The sequence below is a fragment of the Mercenaria mercenaria genome, chromosome 4, assembly GCF_021730395.1.
Source record: "Mercenaria mercenaria strain notata chromosome 4, MADL_Memer_1, whole genome shotgun sequence".
Classification (NCBI taxonomy): domain Eukaryota; kingdom Metazoa; phylum Mollusca; class Bivalvia; order Venerida; family Veneridae; genus Mercenaria; species Mercenaria mercenaria.
Window position 1 is genome coordinate 23,736,410 of NC_069364.1, and position 16,029 is coordinate 23,752,438.

Below are 16,029 nucleotides of genomic sequence, written 5' to 3' on the forward strand. Positions count from 1 at the left end.
GAAGACAATATTCTACATCTGTTACGTCTGGTTCAAATAGTGTCTCATGTGGATTCCCTCAGGTTATTTATGTCAACTGCAAAATAACTTCGCTCTTTGCTTCGCCATTGTGATGCCGCGCCTCACACACGACCAGTATCAAACCAAATAAAAAAGAGGATAGCTTTAGGTTTACATTGTCATTCTTTTGCTAGCAAAGAGCTTTAATTTTTAAAAAAAAAAAACCTTTGCCTTTATTAGCCACGTTTTCTAGAATGTTCATAGATTCTTACTTATTTAACAGACAAGTGTGAATAATGGAAGCATTTTCAGCATGATTGACTAATTATTCTTCAAAATTGCACAGACGTGTCTTCGTTAAATTATAAACAGATATAATGTATTCAAGTATCGTTTTGTATGCTTTTGGAAATCTAACGAGTGGTGTTAAAGAAGAAAGTGTTGCAATCAAGTCAAAAGCACTGTAAGGTATTAAGGGCTAGGTATTGCTACATTTTAAAACACAGTTTACTTCGAGAAACGTAACTATCAAATATGGCAATACACGTAAGTCATTTCTCCAAACGCTTTGTTCACACGGGGTTTCGATATGGATAACATTACAGTCCATAAAAAAAAACGTGTTTGTAAACATGGACGGATCCAAATGGAAGGGGAAGAAGCATTTCATAGAAATATGTTGATGGCAAAATATAAATCCCGCACGATAACTCAAACGGTAACATGTTTGATAATTATGATTTTTCTTCATTGACGTTTCAATTCAGAAATTATTTATGTATAGCATTACAGTATGCACTTAACTTCTACCATGACAACCTTTTTAAGTTCAACTATGCATGAGAACCATAACAATCAAACAATAATATAAACATGCTATTGTTTAAACTGTCATGCGGGAGTAATACAATACATATCCGTAGCCCTGACCAACCTATAAACCTGACCAGTCTATTTTATAAATACAACAACACGGTGGACCCGTTTAAACGAATTGTAAATGTCAGGTATGCGTGAGGGTTTCGGATCGAAATACGTAGCATATACCTACTAAAACATATACAAATCGTACAAAAATGTTCGTAGAGATGCCTTTCATTCGAAGCCAAACGTACTATTACGTATCATATTACGTATATCTAAGCTTTATTATGTCTTGCTGTGTTTTATTAGACTTTCGTATGTATTGCTTTGTATCACTTCTTATTAGTACATATTTCTACGACCAGTTGTACTAAGTTTTACGCTTTTTATTTTCTCTTCGTTTTTATTTGGATAGAAATTGCTTGGTCTTACCTCGTATTTGTACGTATTACTTAAAGTAGCTACATTTTACTACAGGTTTGGTCTTTGACTCTACCAAGTAAATATCAGACTCGTAGTAAAACCGTAAAGTTGGCTTACAGGAGTTGGCATACACGGGACGTTTGACAGAATGTGGGAATTTGACAGACAGAATGGTGCCGAGTCCCGGGAGATAGACTTTGGCCGAATTTTAGATCCCGGGATCGGTGGAAATTTGACACCGCTGAAATGATAGGGGAGACAATTACAATAGCATGGAAGACAACAGCTATCCGATTCGTTAAAGAAAAAATGGCAGAATTATAGGCAGACTATTTTCTTTCTTTTATATTCTTAGGCCCGATACCAATTTATGTCTTATGGTTTTATATTTTGTCATGTATTTTCGCTATGTTACGAGTTCAGGCCCTATTTCATACATACTAACCTAGTGATCATGTCAAATGATGGTTTTTCTTCAGATTAGAGTTCTTTCACGGGCAAAACTAAATAGGTTATTAGATTTTTATCCCTCTAAGAATCTCCCACCCCCTAAATTTGATTTTAAGAAGGAAGTGGCTAGACCTCTAGACTCCAGGGCCGCGCCAAGGGGGCACGTGCCTCCACCCCAAGTTGGCTGAGAAGTGGCCTATACTAAAAACATATGCACCTTACTTTTTCGCAAAGGAATAATATTTTCTCAATTTTAGACCCAAATACGCACTAGAGGCCACAATTTCATACCTGTATTTAAAACATGTCCAGGGAACAGACCCTTGACCCCTCCCCGCTCCCCTATAATGTGAGGAGTATCCCCTTCATTACTTCAAAATGCACCAGAGGCCACCATTCCTCGGCTGTATTTCAAAAATTTCAACGGGGAGAGCCCCCTGACCCAGGCCCAGTTTCACGGCCAGGCCGAGTTGGCTCATGCCCCCACCCAAGTTGGCTGAGAAGTGACGTACATTTATCAAATATGCACCGAACTATTTTGGCAATGGAATAATATTTTCTCAGAAACGCAGCAGAGGCCACCATTTCATACCTATATTTCAAAATTTTCCAGGGGAGACCCGCTGACCCCCATTCCCATCAAGAGGGGAGTAACTCCTCCATCACCTAAACATTTAGACCTATAAATGTACCAGAGCTCACCATTTCAGAACTGTATTTCAAAAATTTCCAAGGGTACAGCCCCTGACCCCCCTTAAATGAAGGGAGTACCCAGTAAATGCTCCTGAGACCACCATTTCATACCTGTATTTCAAAACTTTCAAGGGAGAGACATCCCTGACCCCCTAACATGTGCAGAAAGTCCCTCCCGTACCTACCCGCTCTCGGCGCTATGCGCCTCAGCAGTGGCAACTTCGTTCTAGACTGGTGCGCCCCCCAACTCAAATATTTCTTGATCCGGGCCTGTGACCACCGTATAACCAGTAAATGCACCAGAGGCTACCATTTCATACCTGTGTTTAAACTATTTCCAGGGGAGCCCTTGACCTCCCTATAATGAGGGTAGTAACCCCTTCATTACCTCAAAATGCACCAGAGGCCACCATTTCATGCCTGCATTTCAAAACATTCCAGGGGAGAGACCCCCCCCCCCCACTTCCCCATCCCCCCACTCCAGTCAAATCTGACCCCTACTCCAGTCAAATATTTCTGGGTTCGGTACTCAATATACTTGTAATATCATTATGTAGTACTGTATTACCAGTGTATAAGGTAATGGCTGGTAAAAGTTATGATTTGTTGCCATAACGTTGCCGTTTTGTACGGATTTTTTTATTAATATTTTATTTATAATAAGCTCTCACTCGAGTTCGAGGCATATTGAATATAAAAAGATTTTAATGACATTTGGACACAATAACCCTTGGGGAACGACCTTCACATTGACCTACTTAAAGTTAACCCCAAGGTGACCTTGTCTTATGAGCAAACACTCTCGAGTGTTAGCATCTTCCCCCATTAGGCAATGCTCTTCTTTAAATGTATATATATTAAACATTCATTGACTTTGTGTACAAATTTCTAAAAAAGGGAAATGACCTCTGTTTTAGGTATTACAGTTAGTATATCACGGTTTGGAAGGCAGAGTAGGCAGAGGCAATTTTATGACATTGTCATGTGAAATATTTTAAATAATACAAATGTAATTGAATTGAAACTGTCTGACTTACTACCTTTTAATGATTGTATGTGAAAAGGCAATAACCTTATATAAATACATGGATGTCCATGAAAGCCCATCTACGGGTCATTTGATATGTAAAGCATCCCACACTGTGGGGATTTTGACAAATTGCCATTGCTCTAGGGTGGGGATTTAGACTCAAAAAAGGAAAAATGTCAAATTCCTCTGGTTCTGATCGCACCCCCCCCCCCCTCTCACCTGGGGCAAAACATTGATAGGTGCGTAAGGTGTCTGTTTATGATTAAATAATGCATGGAGAGTCACCCGGGGTCTTCCTCCACCATGAAAAGGACTGGTGGTAAGTCGCCATATGACCTATGATTGTGCCTGTGTAACGTTAAACGCAACAGAATTAAAAAGAAAAAACAAGAGCTCCGCCATGCGGGACAATATACGTCCGAAGGGTTATATCAGAGGAAGGGGGCAACATTTGAAGAACTTGATTGTTGAAAGCCAAAGGACAGGAACAACAAAGGGAAGACATTCCAAAACATATTCTCTAAGTCCACAAAAAAGTCCTTACCAGGCACAGATATGTAAAAATACACCTAAAAATTGGAGGTACCATCCATGTTGTACCACAAAAAAGTAGTCTCGGTTTTTTCCCTACGGCCAATAATAAAAAGTTACAAATAAGCTATAGTAACATAAAAGGGAAGTAATTCAATATTGAATTATTGTAAGTGAACAAAAAAGGGATCTGTCAAATAAAAACAAGAGAACCGCAATGCAGAGCTATAAAAACACGAAACAAAGTTGTATGACCTTTGACCGCTAAGTGCGACCTTGACCGCTCTGCATGTCGCCTTGATGTTGTGAACATTTGTGTCAAGTTTCTTTGAAATCCTTCAAGGGGTTCAAGAGTTATAAAACGGATACGAAATTGCTAACGGACGGACAGACAGACGCACAGACGGACGGACGGACATCGAGCGTATAAAAAGCTATCGCATGTCAGATTGGGCACTAAGTAATAAATAGTTGTTGAAACTTACTAATAATGTAGTAAATTCTAATAGCCATAATACGGGGGCACACATTTGGCATCATGTTGGGGTAGAAAACGTAGAACTACCTAGTCTGTAATACCGGGCAGTGTGTCTTGAGCTTTACATAAAATTCTTACCATAAAGGGGCATAATTCTATGAACAATAAGTCTGAATTATGGCTGCCTGCGAACGGTTAGTGCACGCTCATTGCACGATGACAAACATTTGTGAAGATTTAGAAAGCAATCAGTACTCTAGATCCTGAAAAACATGCTTACGTGCAAAAAGTCTTCATTAAACCTTCTGAGTTAAAAGGGTCATAATTTTGCAAACATGTATGCCTAATATTAATATACTAGGTATAAATTCTGCCCAGTGACGTCATCTCCAAATGTGTGGAGGTGAAAATACTTAGTCTAGTAGTTGATTAGAAACATGTTTACATGCAAAGCCTGCAAACATTTAAAATTGGTCTTAATTTATCTAAAATGTCCACGGATTGAGGAAATATTCGCCTGAAGTTTCAGATAAGATGGTAAGCAAGTAAAGTTTAAAATATGTTTGCTTACAGGTGCGGTGCATGTTAATTTTTTATGTGGCGGTGGTAAGTGAATACTACGGCATAAAATACTATGCGATTTTGGTGGGTATAAGGGTTAATGTGTGAGCTTGGAAGAGCAGTAATGTGAATTGTTGCACTGTTTACATCATCTCTTCACCACGTATATATTCCAAGTTTCAAGTCAATACCTTGAATAGTTGCGCGAAGGAAACGAAACATGACAGGCATACGTGACATTTGAACTCAGTTTGAAAAATTGACTGTTGCCCTACAGACCGTTTTTGTGTCTCATCGCCATCTACCTATATGCCAAGTTTAAAGTCAATTCCTTTAATGATTTTAGAGATATGCTCCGGACATGACAAGACCTTTGAGCTCAGTTTGTAACCTTGACCATTAAAATTCCGACCGCTTCTCGTCTCAATTACCCCTCTGCTTATATGTTACATTTAAAGTCTATATTTGAAATTAATATGAAATATGTGTTCCGAACATAAAATACATTGGCCAGATTAGACATTTGAAATCATATTGTGACCTTGATATTTGACATTCCTATTTTGCTCATGCGTTTTGTAAATCTATCACATTGCCACGTACAAATGTACTTTTATGACAAGTCATTGTCTGGAATAGTTATCAAGTTATGCTTCCAATACGAAGTATGGTAAACGGACATACGGACGAAAGACTGACTTACACGCCACCCGTTTTTCCGAAACAGGTGTACGAAAATATAAGCGTCAGTTATGAAAGCCTGTGAAGCAAATTTACAATGTTAAAAACATGTGCGGACTTTGAAAAGATCAGCTTTGTACCTTTCCAGACTTATTAAATTGTAAAGGGGCACAATCTTAACAAAATGCAACCAAGGGTTCTATAACTTGTCCAGTGATCTCATGCCAAAACGTGTAAATTGTATCAGGTCCGGCTGATTTTGATTAAAAGGCTTACCAATGGAAATTTTATGACGCGAAAGGGTGACAACAAAATCTTCTATTTGAGCTATTTCAAATAGAAGGTTGAAATCTAAAGATTTTAAACGACCGTGGCCGACCTCTGAGGGTCACAAGGAAACTCAAATGGCTTGGGGATTACATTTGTAATGTGCTTTTAACGATTTCTAAAATGTTCGTAGTTGAATTTGTAATTCTTAAGGTTAAAAGGAGGTAGGATCACTTGTTGGAGATAGCATTAATCAAATTTTACGTACGTGTATTTCTTAACGGGCCAGCTGGCTTACAGAAGGTCGGTGGTTTTACCCGCCCGTGATGAAATAATGCTCGGTTGGGACACCTGGGGTCTTCCTTCACCATCAAAACTGGAATGTCACCATATGACCTAAATTGTGTAGTTGCGACTTTAAATCTTACAAAAACAAAATAATAATACAAATGTTTTAATACAACAGTAATTCCTTTATTAACTAAAATCATTTAGAATAGGCCATAGATTTCATTAAAGACTGTACATATGTAACCGTACAGTATATTTCCGGAAACATTCGTGAAATATATAGAATATTCACATAATTATATAGTATATTTCAGAATATAGAATATTCACGATTTTCGTTCTCCTACATCTGAAGAGTGAAAGATAATATATTGAATAAAAAATACCCAACAGGAATAATCATGCTCCAAAAAACGAAGCCTCCAACAAATGTGTATGTAGTGATATATACATGATGAACATTCACACTAAAAGACGATTGTAATTTGTTTTTGTTGAACATTTTTTGTTGAAATATTTATCTTTATTTGATGCGATTGCCTTCCGCTACAGTCATCTAATGGATGTACGTTTTAATTGGCATGTTGATATTTCATTTGTATTTGTACCATGGTTACTCTTCCATACTTAGTGGTGGAGCGTCCGCTTCGAGTGCGGGAGGTCGTGGGTTCGATCCTCGGCCGCGTCATACCAAAGACGTAAAAAATGGTACTAGCAGCTTCCTCGCTTGACGCTCAGCATTAAGGGGATAGTGCTAGGACTGGTCAGCCCGGTGTCAGTTTTATGTGACTGGGTGGGATGTCATGCCACGTCTCTACGGCGTGATATTCCAGTGAGGCAGCACTATAAAGTTGGGCATTGTGCTCACAGATACAAGTAGACACCGTCGTTTATATGACTGAAAAAATGTTGAAAAAGATAAACCCTCCCCCCCCCCACCCCACACACACACACTCTTCCATACATTGGTCCGAGAATTATCTTAAGTGTGTACCTTTACTCAACTACGTGTGCACTTAACTTATATATATAACTGAAAGTAAAGCTGCAAAGTTAAATATCTAAATGTATGAGAGTCGGAACTATTAATGCATGAATACATACACTAATACAATCGATGGATTCATTACGTGTTACATCACTAAACATTCACCTAAACTTTATGCAATTTTGCATTTGCAATATTCAAATCCTTTAATATTAGGTATACTAGTATATATTGTCTGTTAAACATGACTACCGTTTTAATGTCAAATTTGTATGTCAGATTCTGACCATATATTTTTGTTATTAACAACGACTGTTATAAAGCCTATTTAGCGGAGTGCTCAAACAATAAAATGTGCGGTTTCTGCTTTCTCGTCCTCAAAGACAGAATCGTCACATTCATTCATTGTTTGGAAGACAAATTCTTTGTTCTGGGCGTCTTCGTCCTCATCTATCACAATTTTAAATCTTTTTGATGATCGTATTTTCTCCTTAATTCTATCATACTTGAATTGCGGTGTAACTAAGCATTCAAACAATCCAATTGTAACCGTCTGTTCTACTTTTCTGCATTCTTTGCAAATGTTTTTTACTGCTTCGGCTGTAAGTTTCACATTTATCATTACAATCTTTTCTAGACTTTTCATTCCTGATGATAACGTTATATCACCTGTACCGAAATTCATATTAGCCAGCCATACATACTGTACATTTACTAGCAAGGGTATAGTTTGTTGTAATATACATACGTCCATTTCGTCGACCAGAAAACCACAAGAGAAAACGTGCAGTGATTCAGCACCATGTAGGCACTTGAGAACTGACACCAAACAACCACGTACTGGAATATGTCCAACATAGCAAACCTCTAAGGAGGAAACGTTCACTTTTACTTCGGACAGATGGATTCCACCTATCTCGAGAACTTTCAGATCCACGTGCCCAGATATATCAAGCTGAACACCTACACAAGTGTCTTTGTGATCTATACACGAAATAAATTCCAGTCCTAACTGCTTCATTTTCGACCTTGTTGTAATGAAAGCAACAAGATTATTCAGCTGCTCATGAGACATTTTAATATTTCTTAGATACAGGTTTTCGAGGTGGTTTACATTCCATATGTTCCAGTAACACTCGTTGGACAATGAAATACTACAGTGGTTCCATCTACCATCATGCCATCTACCACCTTTAATAACAAAGCATTTCAATGATTTTTTTGACATCCTTAACATATTGTTTATGTCCGTCTCGTCAAATTCGCATTTTAAGTCAAGCTTAACGAGCGATATTGGCCTATGATTGGTTAGAGTCAGTACGATCTCATGACATTTTTCTTTTGTTTTCACGTCCCTTAGTTTAACAGATTTTACATTTCGTCCGTTCTGTTCCAACAGGAACTTTAAAGCAAATTCATCATGCTCTTTCATGCTGTCCTCGTCTATTATAAAATCTTCAATATACTGGCGTTCCGGTTTGTGTTTATTGTCCATGCATTCTTTCACACAAGCAATTTGCAGGTGTTGGACCTTTTTCACTGTTTCGTTGTGGCTAACAAAATAGTTCCATGATCCAACATCCCCTCTAAACCAGCTATAAACGTAGGAATTTGTAGTTACTTTACATAATTTCTCTGATAAGATACTAGCTTTTTGGGGATCTAGTCCGCTCAAATGAATAAGAAATTCTGACACAGCTAAAACATTTTCAGTCGAATAACATACTTCTAAAATTGTATCAATGGCTCCAGAAATGTCACTGACTGATTGCATATATAACGCAGCGAAAAACTCCTGAAATGTCTTATGTGCAAAGGAGACTTTTTGCTCTTTGTTTCCTTCCCCAGAAAGTCGGCTCTGTGTTACGAAACCAGCTGCTAGACTTAATTTCAGCGACTGTTCACTGAGATATCTCTTAGTGAGGGAAATATCGAAAACGAGAGAGCACTCTCTGTTTTCCTCAAAATATGTCTGAAATGCTAAATGCCCCAACGATATCAAGAAACTATAGTACTTTCGGCACAAGCTGTTTGCATAAATGCATTGTGGCATGTCCAGTTTTAATCTTTTCGTCCCCTGTTCCTTATACCCTTGGTCATCATTGCTATTTTCCGCACGCATTAGCAAAAGGCCAATTATGTTACTATATACTTCACAGTTTGAGTGTCCAAAATCTTGTTTATCACGCCAAAGACATAAAAGATATGTCAGTATTAATGGAACACATTTGAATTTGTGTATGTTCATACTGTCTACCTTACTTTTGAAGTCTTCAATTTTATATTCTTGTTTGCAAGTGTCGTCCATTCTAAACTTCGAAATCGTATTCTTTATAAGCTTTTCTGACGAATCATTGTCAAGCTGTGCTATTTCTACATGTACGTCAATTAGATAAGATCTTAAGTTTAACATGCTCAGTTTCCAAGGTCTTGTTGTTGTAAGGATGGTACAATTTTCTCTTGCTTTTCGGTGAGGTATATCTTTCTTGCATAACGCTTTCTCCACAGGATGAGACCATTCGTCTAGTCCGTCCAAGATTATTAAACTTTTTTCTCGTGAAAGTAGATCCTGCAGAACATCGGTAGAGTAAAGATGTGAATGAGACAGTTGTCGTATTACCTGATTTTCTATCATTTCATCAACTTCACAATCAAACGCATGTGTATCCCTTAGAGAAATCAGGAACAGGAAGTCAAATGATTTCATTGTCGAAAGTTGTGTTTCTGAGTAAAATTGGCTGATAGATGAATCTCGTAGGTGAGCTTGACACCAAGTTACTGCGAGATATTTACAAAAGGCCGTCTTCCCAAGACCAGCTTTTGCGGATACGTAGATTTCTCTGTTCGATTCTTTTAACAGATCTTTGAAGTTTGTAATTTTCTTTTTTGCAACAGATCTTCCACTTCCATGCATTGTCTTTTCCACTAAATACATGGTGGGGGGAACGTAAAATCCCAGCAAACGTATATCATTACCTTCAAACAATGGAGATAATGAAATAGTTCCATGGTTTATTTTGTTGAACATTAACAGGTCCTGCTGCATTTCTAAAATATAAAATCAGTTGTATTTAATAACATTCGTTAACTACGTTTTCATTAGTCAATGCACTCATTGAAAAAGATAAATATTAATAAAGTCTACATACATTTTAAGATAAGATGTCTACAAACTATTCTTGCTGCTGTCATGCTAGCGATAAATAAGAAAAAAATGATTACACAAATGAACTCACTTTGTTTCAAAGTTTGATAGTTCTCTTCTGTTGCTATTTGAATTTCGTCTAGTGAATGCCTTCTTGCTTCATCTATATCTGCCAATGCTGATTCTTTTGCGGTAAGAATCTGGTCTAGGTTTTTACTTATTTTGATTTCCGCATCATTTAGAGACTCTTTCATTCTTTCCAAAACAACGATTCCTGCCTTGTCAATAGTGTTAAGCGAATACTCTGTGTTTTCCTTGATTACATCGTTTAATACTTTAGTAATGTCTTGTGTTGAAATTGAGAGTGTTTCTCCTTTCAACTGGAAAATATATAATACATCGGACACTGTGTTTTTATGGTACTGAAAAGGTATAACCAAGAAAACGATATTTTTAACATACTGTTGGTATGCCTAGTCTATGTACAATGCATATTTTAAACATTATGTATATTTAATTATCATCTTTATTCTTTCCTTTACTAACTGAACACTATTATTTAGTATTTAGTATTGAACACAAGTTTAAGCATCATAATTCTCTCAATTGAATATATACACTGGATTTATAGACTGATAATATCGGTACTGGACAGAACGGCCAGTCTGGTTTTTTTTGTTTGTGTGTTTACAATTACCTGACTTATTTGCTGAACTGCATCATTGGCCTTCTTGTCACTGGAATAGGTTAAGAATCGGATTAATTTATTGAGAAAATCCATCAACGTGTGTTCAGTTAGCATCATATCTGGTGAATGTCGCACCACTTTAGTTACTTCTCGCGCCTGTGTAAAATAAACGAAACAAAAAATCGATAAAAAGAAGATGTAATACTTTGGCATGTTTGAAGTCCTGAGATCATATTATATAAGCACAAGCAAATGTAATGAATAATGCCCCGTGAATTATACTTCTGGTCCCAATCACTTGTAGAAATTAATGTCACAACTGATTTTGTCACGGAAATTAGAAGATTAAATTTATACATACACTCATAGCACTGTTGTAATAACGATAACTTGGGTGGAATTTAAATTACACGAGTGAAATTTTCTCTATCACTTTTGTTCCCATATGCTATTCATATTCGTGAGGGTAACTTTCCATTGAAATGGCTTCAATCAACTTTATTGTTTTATTTTCAGCGTAGTCTTAACAAAATATATGAAAATCACAAGTGACCGATTATAAATGTCTATGAGTGTATTATTAGGTAAAATGCTTTCTTTCCTTAATAACCATTTCATATTTCAATAATTACTGCCATATAAATGGGATAAGTGAGAAGCTTTCGGCTGTAATTTTCACTAATATATAAAACCATTCACAGAACTCAACTACATTTGGCACAGGGGGACAGAAATTGCTGTTTCTAACTAATTTTATGTAAATAACTCTAGTGTAAATGTCATTCAAAAGGACTTATTTTTATTTACTAAAAAAATCATCCACTTTATACAATAATTTACAAATAACATTTACTGTAGCTCATACTTTATACAATAATTTACAAATAACATTTACTGTAGCTCATATATACTTTTGGTCTTTTCCTAGAGGATCATTTTGTATTTTTAATATCTCGCTAGTCAATAATCCGGTCAAAGATATTTTGAAAATATGCTACCACCAGCCATCTAATTTCTATAAGATCAATAATCACATGTGATATTGGAAAATTATTGAGCCATGCATTGCACATAAAAGGTCAGTTATTTCGCACGTGATTTATCAAGTGGTCAAACAGATACATCTCATATGGTGTGTATTTCTAAGACAGTAAAATAGTTTACATATAAGATACCATAGTGCGACTTTGAAAGCAAGCAAGCGCACGGAGGTAGAATGATGCAAGCCTGAATGCCACTCATAACGGTTTGTAATAAAACTAATTAAGTCTAGTTGATATATTTTAGACGTGTTTTATTTATTTTTTGTTTTTTGTTTCAGAACAGTAATTTGGAAACGTTCTGTTTTTGCAAAAATGTCCAGCCACTCTGTTCATACGATTAGACAGCTTGACTGTTTCCTTAAAATTCCTTAAACAAAGACTGACTAGATTTATCAGGACAACAAAACGTGAGTAAAGTTATACATACAACTCTGTCCTAAAATTGGCATGGATTTCAAGCTTGAATAAGTTACTAAGAGTATATGAAATTTAAGAATGCCATATATTTTATTTTGATAGATATTTTGAGCCAAATACCTTTAAAGTGTCTAGTTGATCAAATATTGATACCAAAGCTGAATGATTCATGATGATACTAAGAATTCCGTTTAGGTCTGTATCGGCCGGCGTGTCCGCCGCTGTATAGCCGTCAGGTGGCATATAACACTTTGCGATCTCCCACGGATTATCACACCATCTATTTGCCTGTGTATTTCTCCAAGACGGAGCATTGTGTTCATGACTGCGTCTGATTTTCTCCCTCAGTCTGTCGCATATTTGTTTTGGACATCGTTTTGGTGATAACTCCGGCGAATGATGGAAAGAACAATTTCCTTTCCTTTTGTCGCAAACCGATTTAGTAGAACAAGGAAGTACATTTTCTGTCAAACAATCGGAGCACAACTCTCCTTTCAGACTTTGAGCAGGTGACCGGATATTATTCATAGCATCGGAGTGAAATTTAATCATTTCATTTTCCACACATTCTTCTACACCCTTTTTAGTAATGTTTATTGCAAGATTGGCCTTCAGCCAATGTTGGAAGTTCTTATCCGCCAATTTGTCGTTTACATCAGTCATCGTGAATAGAACTTGATATCACTATAATATAAATATATATATATATATATATACTGGTTTTACCGTAAATTCGGGCAGTCGTCCTAGGACTATAGTTATGGGAAGACGTGTTTCTAGGTGTCAAAACATAACTTCACTGTTTCAGTCAAATGTATATTTTATCGATTTACTGATATATACCTATATACACCATCAGAGTCGCAAACATAATGTTTTCTTATCAGGCAGATCACGTGGGCAGTGTATATAGTATATTCTATCCCGGCAGTTTTCATAGGAAGATACATCGTTTGACGTTACTGGCAGTTTTGGAAATCATAGTAGGCAGAATACATAATGTACATATATATAAGCAATACAGGCAGAAAACATAATGTACATATATATAAGTAATATGGGCAGAACACATAATGTACATATATATAAGCAATATAGGCAGAGCATATAAAGCAGTCATATGGGCAGTATCGTGTATTTATTTTAGTACACAACTTTTATAAGCATTAGACGTAATACTATTATGTTTTTCGGGAATTGAATATGCACGTTTCGAAATAATGTTACAAGGAAAGTCCATGGGAAAACAATTGATTGTTTCTAACCTTTATTAGAGCTAAAACATATTTTTCTTCCGAAGTCATCACAGGTAGTGTTTATGGTCACAATCTGTTGCGAACTATTTCAAGTTACATTTTCATGCAAAATTACGCTTTAAAAGTGAATACTTTTTTAACTTTTAGCCTCTTTTTGACAGGTATGCCCTTTCTGTCTGGATGTTTGGACCAAAATTGCTCATTTGGTTTTCTGTATTGTCAGAAATGAACAAAATTCATTGACTTTATTTCTCTCTGTCAGAATAATTTGTATGTTTGATGTATTGAAAACGCGATACATAAGCACAGACAGTGCATGACGCAATCTTAATGCTACCATTGCTGTAATTATAGTTTAAATGCCAACAATAATGGATTTGGGTCATTTATGGCTGACTTGGGTTACTTACAGTAATAGCTGGATCCAAGCATCACACATTAAGTAACATACATTATTAAAATGGAACCATATTTTTAAGAGCAGGTACACGTTGTAAAATATTTTGTCAGAACTTTGACCAATCAAAAAGAAGTTGCACTCCGCTAGAGTATACAAAGGTTGACGGATGACCGGGAATTCATTCTGTATCAAGCGATTGATGCAACAACATCGAGGATTTAACTTATAACTTATCCCAGTACCTTGATAAGTGGGCTATTGCAGCTAAACTGACTCAGGTTTCGAGCTTTAGAGTCAGCGTAGAAGTTAAACCTTTACTGGATAGACGATAGCAAATGCAGTTTGAGCGTCTGAAAGCTGAGACAGAGACAAAAGTATTGTTTGAGACAGTAAGAGTTCGAACTTACAGACGCGGTTCAGCGTTATTGGCGAAGTACAGTCAAGGCATTGGGGTCATACATATATGGTAATTTATTGCGAAATATTATAGTATATATGCGTTGAGCATCATTTATACTGAGTTGCAGCTTCAATAAAGAAAAGCTATAGGCTGAACATCTATGCGATATAACTCGTTTGTTGTTGATTTAAAGACATTTTATATCAGATATTTGGTCTCGCTAGCTCCACGTTTTAACAAAGGACATTCTACATAGTTTGTCGTCTAGTCTTAGACATAGTCACTTTTGCGATTGGACCCATTTCATTTCTCAAGATACTAAAGGCGTACATGATTCCCTGAGTAATTATTTACTAGTTTCTTGACACTTTAACTTACGGAATTAATCCTATTTCATCTTTCAAGCTAAACGTTGACGAAACTTTGCGAAATCATTAGACAGGTATTGGATCGCTTTTGACAACAAAACTTTAAAATGAGAAATATGATAAGAAACATTCATCTATAGGTCAGAGATCACCGAATTATAAACGTGCAGGGAACTTACTGTACCTGGGAATAAGGTAACGTTAGTCCTGTCTGATTGTTCAGTAATGTACACAAATCCAAAAAGTGATTTTTTTTTTAAAGTTATTTTTTGCTGCATTTACAGTATATTATTATACAATTTGACAATGTTTGCCATATTTTATGTGTATCCATGCCAATGATGTAAACAAGGTTCATCTAACTCACACGAAAAATTACTTTTCATATATTTTTCGTCCGATATTTTGGCGTTATAGTTCTTGAAAATTTGTGATTATTATTGACAAACATGTTTTGATACATGGAAAGCCGTACGCGCCGTAAAGTTACAATGGAATTTCATGGGAAACAATAGGTTACTTAGATACATTTAAACCCTTTTTGTTTCAAAATCAAGACGAAAATATCTTTTAATGGGTAAAGGAAGATAAAACCACATGTGAGCAAAGGTAATGTGTTAAATAAATCATTATGTGAGGTTTGGGGATTCTTACAAATGTATTAAGTAAACATACTATTTAAATAAGAAGTATTTTCAATTATCTGCCAAATTAAAGAGGAAAATCCTGCTTTGGTTGAGTCGAAGGAGACAATACTACATGTGAACAAAGCACAGTATTATCAAATAATTGTGTGAGGTTTTGCGATTCAAGCTTAAGTACTTGAATTATATATTATATTATAATGTTATGTATTATATATTACTAATTATAAGCATTTTCAGTTTTGGGACGGACGTATGCTAAAACAATAGCCCTCCGCCTTCGTCGGGGAATAATAAACGCCTAAATAAAGATTATAAGCACTAGTCATACGAAATCGTGATTCTTTTATAGCTGGTAGAAAATAGGCAGGTCACATTGTGGCATGACCGTAAACATGATGATTAACATAT

General features: G+C 36.2%; 1 protein-coding gene across 1 annotated transcript in view; it reads right to left on the bottom strand.

The window, feature by feature from the left end:
- Positions 1 to 7,220: 7,220 nt before the first annotated feature.
- LOC123543647 (uncharacterized) overlaps positions 7,221 to 16,029 on the bottom strand; it is a 29,839-nt gene continuing 21,030 nt past the window's right edge. Inside the window, exons 2-5 of the mRNA XM_053540742.1 lie at positions 12,671 to 13,234; positions 11,100 to 11,246; positions 10,494 to 10,782; positions 7,221 to 10,305 (exon numbers count right to left, since the gene is read on the bottom strand). Of these exons, the coding sequence (XP_053396717.1) occupies positions 7,598 to 10,305; positions 10,494 to 10,782; positions 11,100 to 11,246; positions 12,671 to 13,213 (3,687 nt within the window). The 5' untranslated portion in view covers positions 13,214 to 13,234 and the 3' untranslated portion in view covers positions 7,221 to 7,597. The remainder of the gene's footprint in view (positions 10,306 to 10,493; positions 10,783 to 11,099; positions 11,247 to 12,670; positions 13,235 to 16,029) is intronic.